Source organism: Aphanomyces astaci (assembly GCF_000520075.1).
Source record: "Aphanomyces astaci strain APO3 unplaced genomic scaffold supercont1.184, whole genome shotgun sequence".
NCBI classification, from domain to species: Eukaryota; Oomycota; class Saprolegniomycetes; order Saprolegniales; family Verrucalvaceae; genus Aphanomyces; species Aphanomyces astaci.
Window position 1 is genome coordinate 1 of NW_009798447.1, and position 10,228 is coordinate 10,228.

The 10,228-nt window shown below is 47.0% G+C and overlaps 4 protein-coding genes across 6 annotated transcripts; 2 read left to right on the top strand and 2 right to left on the bottom strand.

Annotated features, from left to right (window-relative positions):
- Nucleotides 1-133: 133 nt before the first annotated feature.
- H257_18599 (hypothetical protein) lies at nt 134-2,623 on the top strand (the record flags this gene model as incomplete). 3 transcript variants are annotated; one of them, XM_009847694.1, is made up of 3 exons in its annotated part: nt 134-1,167; nt 1,230-1,687; nt 2,550-2,623. In XM_009847694.1, a coding segment is annotated over one exon (709 nt), but the record flags the coding sequence as incomplete, so codon positions are not given. The 3 variants fall into 3 exon arrangements, with proteins under 3 accessions (XP_009845996.1, XP_009845995.1, XP_009845994.1); XM_009847693.1 differs by having other exon boundaries at nt 134-1,687; XM_009847692.1 differs by lacking the exon at nt 2,550-2,623 and having other exon boundaries at nt 1,230-2,467.
- Nucleotides 1,149-1,755, bottom strand: H257_18600 (hypothetical protein; the record flags this gene model as incomplete). Its single annotated transcript, XM_009847695.1, has 2 exons — nt 1,149-1,354; nt 1,536-1,755. The coding sequence occupies 2 exons, from the start codon at nt 1,753-1,755 to the stop codon at nt 1,149-1,151; spliced, it is 426 nt and encodes a 141-aa protein (XP_009845997.1).
- A 710-nt stretch (nt 2,624-3,333) lies between the features above and the next one.
- H257_18601 (hypothetical protein) lies at nt 3,334-4,386 on the bottom strand (the record flags this gene model as incomplete). Its single annotated transcript, XM_009847696.1, has 1 exon — nt 3,334-4,386. One exon carries the CDS (start codon nt 4,384-4,386, stop codon nt 3,334-3,336), a length of 1,053 nt encoding a protein of 350 aa, XP_009845998.1.
- A 4,000-nt stretch (nt 4,387-8,386) lies between these two features.
- H257_18602 (hypothetical protein) lies at nt 8,387-9,610 on the top strand (the record flags this gene model as incomplete). The annotated part of the gene is made up of 1 exon (XM_009847697.1): nt 8,387-9,610. A coding segment is annotated over one exon (1,224 nt), but the record flags the coding sequence as incomplete, so codon positions are not given.
- Between the last annotated feature and the right edge of the window lie 618 nt (nt 9,611-10,228).

Sequence of the window (10,228 nt, forward strand, 5' to 3'; positions counted from 1 at the left end):
GATGGCCACCTGTGGGACGTTGACGCTGGCGATATTGTTGAAGCGACATCCGAGTGGTTGGTGGGGCAATGCCGGCCTGTCGGGGCTGATAGGTGACAGCACCAGCTGGCATTGGTAGCCTGGACCCCGGGCCGCCGCACGGTGAAGGGGGAGCCAGCGTTGGATATATTGCGGCCCATTGGCTCGCGTTGGAAGCTATCGGTGAGGACGCGACCGGTACATGTAACGCGCCTGTGAGCATGCGTGGTATTGCGGGGGTGTCTGGCCGTGTAGTGGCCGTCGGTGTAGCTACCGCGTTGTTCGTGGACGTTGCATTTGTCGGTGCTGGAGCGGGCGCGCCTGTGGGTGGACCGTATGGGGTTGGTAGTACTGGAGCCATGTTGGAGTCCGGGTTCGCTAAGAGGTCCACCACGTTCCGTGGGGTGGTATCGTTCAAGAAGGATGTGATGGCAGTCTGGTGGGCCAGCGTGAGCCGTATGGAAACTGCCGTTGGTGAGAATAGTCCACGGATTGCTGGCCGTTGCGTTTTCCTTGTCAGAGCGACAGGGCCGATTGGTTGGCTTGTCTGGCCCAGCGAAGCGACTGGTTGCGACGTCACTTTTGGCTGCTTCGCAGCGCCCGTACTGTCTAGTTTTCTTGGCTGGGTGAGCGTAGTCCCCTTGGCTTGGCTAACGCGCGGTGCGATGATCCGCGCGGGGGGTGACGGCGTTGTTGTCCCCGTCGGTTGCACCAGCGTCGCGGTAGCTGGGCGCCCAACGCCTGGCAGCGGCTGGTTGAGTTGGGACTCGATGATACTAAACATGACCTCTGCTAATTTGTCGCGCACCTTCTCCGACGTGTGACAGTCCAAATTGTCCACAAGCAGGACCGACGCGTCTTTTCGAGGTAAATCATCCAAACCCTATCGTCCATCCTTGATTTTTTGGACGACGTAAACGTGCGGCGAGGGATAGCACGGAAGTTCGTTGGTTTCACCAGAACTGTCTGGTTGCCCCATTACGATGAAGAGCAAAGGAAGCTTGACACGTACTCAACCATCAGCAAGGTGAGATCAACTCCACCACATACCATCCGCTCGAATGGTCAGGACGACAGTGATCCTCTCGGAGTCCTTGCTCGATTTGCCAACCTTCGATGACTTTCCCACCTCAGCGTACGTCTTGCGAGGTACATGTCGAAGTAGACACCTGTTTCATCCGTACTGAGAATATGCGCGTCCGGGAGATCAGAGTACTTCTACCAAACGTGCGCAGCGTAGCCAAGCCAGACATGGTCGAGAACTTCTTGCCGATCTTTGGATACGCTTGGACGTCGTTGGGACAGGCGATGGCGGGTGCAGATGTGCCGAAGAAGTCTGCTGAGGGAGTCGTATCACGTTGATTTGGTCGACTTCAATTCGAGGTACGCGGTGAGCCACTCGAAGTAATTACGTTGGATCCACCGCATCAGGTGGAAGACACGAACACGCATTTTCCCACGTCAGTGTTCTGGTATGTACGCGAGGAGGTCGTGGGCAAACGGAAGGATCGGTTTACCTCCCTGGCCACCCAGGGACCCACGACTGCCTTGACGTTTGGTCGACAAGATGGCCGACTCCTTTTGACGCCATCCTCGCCAGGTCCCCTGGGTTATCGAATGCTCACGGCAAAACGTGACTTTTTCCTTCCTGGTCCCGTCTCTGAATGCGGTGAGAAGTCTCTTGCGGTCGCGGATGTTGTAGCGTCGGTATTGGCCTTGATTTGCGCCAGACGTCATTTTGAAATGGCATATATGCCTGCGAATGTTAAAATTCAAATGCGCCAATCTTTTGGTCATCGCTCTTTTGGTCATCGCTCTTTTGGTTGTGACACATGCTACAGTAGTGATTCCTTGGTATTTTCGCCAATAAAGTTTCCATCTCACTTCGGTACTTTTTGAAAATTTATTTTATGACGAGATGCAACTCTCCGCGAATTTCGCTGTCCAGCACTGTAATATGCGCATACGAAGATACCTTTATCCCTGAGAAAAGATTTGTAACTGGCAAAACTGAATTGTTTGGAAAATATTCCTATTATTTGCCCATTTCGCCTAACGTCGATGCCAGTTTATGGTGCTTGGGACAGTTTAAGTGCACTCAAATTGGCCAATGGAGTTGCTTGAATTCAGGAATAGCCAATCCATTCGCTATAAATACCATAGAATACTCAAAAATACGCATACATATTTTAAGCTTAATCCGTGCACCATAAATCGTCCCTCCTATCTTGCCTTGATTTATTACATGCTACTTGGTATTAATACTTGAAATATATTTTCCTACATCCGCACGAAAATGATTGATTTGGCTTTTCGTGTTTTGAACCAGAGTACTTCGACCAAAATACGTTTTTGCCTGGACTATAGATATACTTCCAAATTGATAATTTCATTAGGAACCTGATTTCACTCATTAGAAGGTCCTAATTAGAATATCCTTGAAGTTATGGGAGAAGTGTGTGGAATGATGATCATTTTCACTGTTGTTTCCTCATAATTTTTATATAGCTAACGTTATATATGATTTGTAGTAGAATTATCCATAACGTTACACAAAGGTCGAGGTGAAAATAGGTGGAACAGTAAAAATTCAGTACCTTTAGAAACGGTTAAAAATTGTACGTTAGTTCTTTCAATCACTTCCGTACGGAGGTAGCACTTCGAAGTAAATGAAAGCTAACGATTCAAGCCGATTAAATAATATAGAAGAATGCCCATCCTTTCAGCTTCATGGAGCACTTTTCATAATTGAAATCCCGGTCCTGAGAGACGAATATGCTGCTTTTTACGAGGAGGTCAAGTGCACCATAAATTGTCCATTTACGTTAACGCTATATATTTCCTACGACTTATGTCAGGTGCCATGGGAGCAACTTTGCCATTTATATCGAAAATGACTTTTAACCAATCACGCGATTTCAGATTGCCAATGCGAGCAGAACTCAGTGAGCAGGGCCCTAGGGAGGGAACACTTCGCCCTTACGGTCCTGGAAAAGAAAATACTTCACAACCTCGACGCCATTTTCCCCCACTACGCTACAGATTTCTTGAGTAATCTCCACCGTTGCACGACTTTGTCGAACGCCAACCTGTTTTGAGGGGGTGAATGAGGAAATATGTGTAGCTGTTTAGGATCGTTGGCAATGTATGGCGCGGGTTGTTGGTGTACGAGAAAGAGTTTGAATGGACGGTGATGGACATAGCGGACCCCGCCTGGGAGATGTTGGAGACGAGGATTTTGAAAAGTTACATTCAATGAGGACAGATTTAGGGTAGCTACGGGGTAGGTGGTGCGAGTTGACGTACGGATCGTCTTTAACAGACTGTATTGTTTACGTCGAAATTCTCGACTTCCTCGGCAAATTGAGTCAACGCTTTGAAGATTTCCGCGCCGCGGGTACGGATGGTTGACACATTGGCGTAAAAATTAGTACCAGCCACTTCGATGGTCAACACGGGCTTCTGGTACGTGCGGTAGACGTAGTCATCGAACGCTCCGTAAGCAGGATAGAAAGCAGCTGCCGTTTGGGGTATGTACTTGCCACCGGTTGCGGCGGCAACTTTGCGGCCAAGTCGTTCAAACTTGGCGTCTTCGCCGTTGCCGATGGGTTCTAAGATGTCGCCATAAGGGTACAAGATCAACCCCCCGATGGAATGCACGTCCACCCAGCCGGCAAGTTCAGAATTCTTGGTATGGAGCCAATGTCCAATTCCCCTAGTTTCCGGCTCGCTCCCCGGTTGTGTTCCAGGGTAAGTTTGGGCCGAGGGGGGTACGGGTTCGGAGTTTTTAAAGGGAGTTGGCCAGTTGCGGTTCAGGTCGACGTCGTTGGCATTCTTACGCTGCAAACGCTGGCCGTTCTTCCACGAGATGTCGTACCCATCAATGTTCACGATCGGCACAAAGTACAAGTTGTACTTGTCCGCCGCCGTGGGTTTCTTGTTGGCAATGTCGTCCAGAATCGAAGACAACGCAAACAAGTTGGACGACCCGGCGATCCATTCCCGGGCATGGGCCAGACTTTGGAAGTACAACGACTGGGGCTTGGACCCGCCGCTGGTCAGTTTGTACGCATAGATATTCTTGCCTTGGACCGTGGTCGAAATCGCTTCTTTTTTCAACAAAGTTGGGTTCTGTTCCGTCAACGCATCCACGTACTCGAAGATTTGCTCCGACGTGCGGAAACAATTGTAGAATTTGCTGGCCGCGTACTCGCCTGCTTTCAACGTCTTGATGTACCCGTCGTTGGCCGTGTGGCACTTGCGGTTGACGTTCGCGTCGTTGTGGATCGCTTGGGCGCGTACGATGGCTTCCTCCAAGTTAAATGCTGCAGCCGACGAGGCAAGCGCGAGAATGGCAATGGTCTTCATGAAGCAAATTCAACAATGACTGCAAGGTTTGGGGGAGCTCGTGTTTTCTTTTGCATTCAGATTGGGAGACAAGTACATATATGTAACGTTATAGTACTACAATGCCGGTACTAGTACTATTATAGTGCACCTCATGAGATAAATTTATCAGTATTATTATATTTACTACGTTTAAAGTGTTTAAACTTGTGTAAAATAAAATGCAAAAGCAATAATCGCACTATGATCAGAAATGATGGGCGGTCAAATCAGTGGAATCAGAAGCTTGGTTTTCGACAAATGAAGATTTGATTGGTTCATATCCAGGAAAATATGACCAATGAGCTTCTATCGTCTGGGATTGTGGGTCCTTCAACGAAGCGTAATAAGTGGTTGTAGAAAAATCCCTATTAATGTCGTTCGTGCACACTTGGCTGGGCGATGATTATCGGTAAAAGGAAAACAATTTTTACATATAAGACTGTAGTTATGATACCGTAGCAACCTCTGCTATAAAAAAGACTATCCACATCATTTACTAGTAATTATTAGACGTAAACGTAAAAAACGGTGTATATATATATACATACTACAGTATGTATTGACAGTGAACGTTAGTATTTCTAATTTTACACTTTGACAATGAGACAGCACAGCAAAAGGGTGCGCATGACCATGGTTCTGGGACATGCTATAAGAATAATAGTAGTATTGGAAAACATGTGTCTAGATGTTTTGGGATGCAGATACTATTGCCTACGTAATTATTTCACTTGTTCTTATTATATGATAGTCAAATGCCGTGTAAACCAAACCCTCACATTACAAATACACTTCGACAAAGGTCGAAAATTGGAGGAGTCCCTAATTGTTCGGCGCGCACTGTATTATCGAGGCAGCGATTTCTAGCTAGGGGTGCAGTTCATTTCTGTGGTTGGCGAAAGCGAACCATTGGTGATGCAACTTATACTGTCAACCCCGGGCATAATGACACAAGACTTCTGGAGTTCCGAGGTTACAGGGCGACTGGTTCTTTTGACTGGAAATGATTACGTACTACGTAGTACTACGTAGTAAGCAACTGTGGAACCTTGCTCCCACAGGTCATCCATCTGTCGACTTTGCAGCCTGGTTGGAACTACCGTATGGTGTACATACAGTACTATTAATACATAGTTCCCATTTTAAATGCCCGAGTTTGAAGGGGGCAACATGACTGATCATTATATTCTAAAGATAAATTTAAATTTGAATGTCGCCTGTCCAGCGTTGAATACACCGCTCTGATTGAACCACGTGTAAGAGTGCGCCGAAAGCTATACGTTGCTTGTGCGTCATCCATTGTATCAATCGAGTAAGCTTATTGCTTTTCTACACCTCTGAATACTTATGACCTTTTCAACCGGTAGGTTGAAAGTTCTTGAGCGTCCTTCTTGCACTTTCTTTTGACGTAGAATTTTATTACCTCTTAAAATGATTAAATTTTTGAAAGCGGTCTGTGATAGGCTGCATTAACTTTCAAATATCGAAGCACCATGACCAATCAGATTGTAGAATTCACCGTCTAACTCGAAGACAAGGTGGGCGTTTGTGTCAGAGGCAGTTCGAACGGAATATCAAAAATTGTTGTCTTGCACGAATGCGTAAGTAAAATTCGGATATTCATCCACCGCGGGAAATGACTATGCAAAGCGATGGTACTCACGCAGCTGGAGTTGTCCTTGCAAGCAGCGTTTCGCCAGGCATTCGAGATAAAATACGTGCTTTGACTACCTCTGATGCTATCTGACGCATGTGCGGCGGCTCGACGGCGTCGACTCGGACCTATGCAATTGAAGATCGAATTCTGTCTAGGATGTTATAGGGAGACGGCGAGGATCAAAAGAACGACACAGCGACGTCATTTCTTAATTTTGTGTGCGTAAAGCTACGTTTAGCGCCCAGTTATCCCAGACATCCGGTACAACCTGAATGTTGTGTCCGATACCCACGCACTGCTACAATTTCGCTTCGACGTCATGGGAATCAAGAATTTGGGCTACCTACTTGGTCTCCCGGCTGTGGTGATTACTACTCAGCACTGCCGTGCTTCCTGGGACGAAGCGATCTGTATTATGCTCGGCCGTCTGGCATTTCCAACTCGGTTCCACACCATGACGCAGACATTTGGGTGTTCACGGGCTGCTTTGTGCGCAACTCTTGTTCTATATAATTGGAAGAAGAAGGATGACATCGTCTTTGTCGTTGAAGACGCGGCGGCGCTAATGTGTATGCCAATTGAGAACTGCACCACCAGCCACTCAATGACGTGTCAACTTTGGTTGAAGGGTCGTATCGTTGTTGAATGACCAAGAACCGGCCAATCATATGCAGAAATCTCGGAACAGACTGCACTGCCAGTTCGTGAGATCTGCACTTTTCGCGGAATGGCTATATCGATGTTTGGGCGATGAGCAGGAGTTTTTCTGGGAACAGTGAAGGCTTTTGCTGGGGTGAACCAAATCTTCCATGAAATAGCTCATTGCAGATGCAATACGATGGTGATTGCAATGGTCTATCTTATGAGGTCTAAAGCCTCCTAAATCGAGAGCAGATAGTGTTCAACGCCACGTCGGTAGTCCCCACCATTGTCATTTCAATACAAATGTAACACGTATATTTATTTCGGGTTAAAATCAATACAAGAAAGCACTCCAGAGTATATTAATATGCGATGGAATTATATTATTATATGGCTGGATTTAACGATTTTCTGGCGGCACTTTGACTTTTCACACCTACATATTAACATTTACCCTACGCCTTTTTCGCGGACACTCATGGCTCATGGTGGCGTGTGTCTGTTTTCTGCTGACCATGTAGTATCATTTTTATCAGATGTCCATTGATTGCGAAGTCTGCAGTACTACAGCTGTACTCGAGTACCGGTAGTATAGTACTGTACAAGTATACAGCTTAACGTTGGTTAACGTTATATTTGGATCTCACTCACCCCCATTCGTCATTTGACACCTCCATAGTTTTATTGAGAGGTGGTGTTAGTGTATTGGGGGGTTGAGTCGGCCCACCCACTGTTCTACTTGCAAAACATCCAATGGTTGTTAACTTGCAAAGCACAATAATTGTTGGTAAAAAATGTTGGTCGCTCCACGCTGTGAAAGTATATCATGGACGACGTGGTGGAGTTTGCGTGAGTATATTGCACCTTTCTTGCTTTCCACGAAACCCTTCCCATAAGACTACTTGGAGTTTACGAAAGTATTGTCCGTGCCCCTTGGGGTATACGTATATTTTGCGCGGCACCCTCAAACTTGGTCATCGCCTATCAGATCGCATACGTATAAACTAGCATAAGCTGTGCGACGAACTGGCTCTATTTGCCTACATTGGCGCAGTATAGAGCCGGTTCTGCCTACAAAGTAGAATTATCTCGCAGTCGAAAAACAAAACTGGAAAACAGAGTAAAAGTGTTGATTAGATTATACAACCTGTCGCAATTTGCTGAGACGATTTTCACCTTCTCGCCGCAATTTTCTACCCAATTTATCAATCGAGGAATGTCTTACTTCGAAGTACTACAGTAGTAGTTGCAAGCGGAAGCAAAATACGTCGAAGTATGTATTTACTTCGAAGTTTCCGAAGGAGGTTTTGGCAGTCCCCATTATCAAGTTCAGGAATGCCTCCACTCGAAGGTTTCATTATTAACGGGGCCACATTGGGGCAATTAAGGTTTAAATTATTCGATCTATTTTTATTTTCCTAAAACTAACCATGTGTATATTCCTAAAACTAACCATGTGTATAAATATTACTTCGAAGTAACGTTGTACTAATAGTATCAGTTTTGTCCAATCCGAACGATTGAAAGAGATGCAGCTTTCGAACGACATGGGCAACCTTTGACTTTACGTTCATCAGGTTCCAGTAGCAGCATATCAATTCCCACCGATCCGTGTATTTTGATTACCTGATAATTACACTAAAGATGCCAACTGCGTTCCACCACATTATTCAATTTGCCATGAAGCACGCTTTTGAGGCCGCTACGTTCTTCACGCTCGTGTCGTCCTTCGTCACTGGTCAATCTATGCACAGCAGTGACGGCCGTGCACGAACCTTTGAAGAAGAAACTTTCATCCGGAACGATGCCGACACCAACCGCGCTTGCCACAAGCAAAACGACAACTATATCCCGTCCCTCAAGGCCGGCGAGTACTCGACCAGTGCGTTCCACAACTGCTTCCGCACCATCGATCAAATCTACGAGTTCACCGATACCTTGGTCGAACAAAACCCGACGTTGCTGAGCAAGTTTGCCATCTCCAAGACGTACAATGGGGCCACGATTTACGGGTTCAAGTTGACCAAGGGCCACTCGCAGTCCCTGTACTTTCAAGCCCAGCTACACGCCCGCGAATGGGTCGCGGGGTCGTCGATCCTGTTCTCGTTCGCGTCAATTTTGGATGACATTACCAATAACAAACCCACGGCCGCCGACGAGTACGACTTGTACTTTGTGCCAATTGTCAATATTGACGGCCTCGAGATCTCATGGTCGAGAAACCGGTACCAGCGGAAAAGTGCCAACGAAGTTGACTTGAACCGGAACTGGCCCACACCCATCAAGAACCCCAACCCCCCCTCTAAGAACAGCGAAACATACCCTGGCACGAAGCCGTTTAGCGAGCCCGAAACTGCGGGTATCAATACCTGGATAAAATCCAAACGCGACGAAATCCAAGGGTATTTGGACATTCACACGTACGGAGGGCTCATCTTGTACGCGTACGGAGACACTAAACAACCCATCGGCGACGGGTTTGACGAAAAGTACAAAGTTCTCTGCCGTGGATTGCAAAGCGTGATGGGGGCATACAAGCCAGAACCGGCGTACGAGTTGTACTTGGCGTATGGGGCGTTTCCAGATTACGCGTTCCGCGAGTTCAAGAAGCCCGCCTTGACGATTGAAATAGTCGGCACTGATTTTTCCGCACCCGCGTCGACCATCAAGACGCGCGGTCTCGAAGTGTACAAAGGCATCAACCAGTTTGCCAAGGAAGTCACTGTATTCAACGGGGGAGCGATCACGAAACCCCCGAGAAACACGACCAAAGCGCCGAGGACGACGACTGCCCCTCCCGACGGCTGCAAGAAATGCCAAGTTTGTTACTACCACAAGTGGGACTCGTGCTTTACTAACTTTACCAAGGACGACTGTGACTACTACAACGCCGAATACGGGACTGTATGGTGTGGAGGTGCATAAGACAGAAGTCCTATTACTGTAGTATTATCCGTGTGAAGGATAACGTTATGAAGTGAATACAATCGGTGGATTCAGATTTACTTGACTCACGCACGCACAAAGCACGGCAGGATCAGTCACGTCCCACCGCACGTCGGTTTCGAGTCCTTCTTGATGCCGTTGGTCGTGACCTTGACGAACGAATCTGTTTTGTCTCCCACTTCCTCTTGGCTTTCGTCCACGGGACCTTACTCAAGGTAGCAAACATAACACTGACATTAGTGAGGTTAACAATAAACACGCCACGAGGCGCCTACTGACTACCATTCACTAAAGTACTCAGTACCTCCACCAAGGTAACGAAACTATGTGGCCACGATTGACTATGATACTCGTATATCCAGACATTTCGCACCAAGATATCTACGAACTTCAATATCCGCAAATGCACGGTTAGTATTCATTTGACGAAGAAGAATAACGTCATCTTTGTCCTTGAAGACGCGGCCAACCATATGCAGTTATCAAGGAGCAGACTGGACTGCCTGTCCGTGAGAGCTGCACTTTGAGCGGATTGGCAATCAGATTTAAGAGGACACGTTGGTATTCTATATGAGC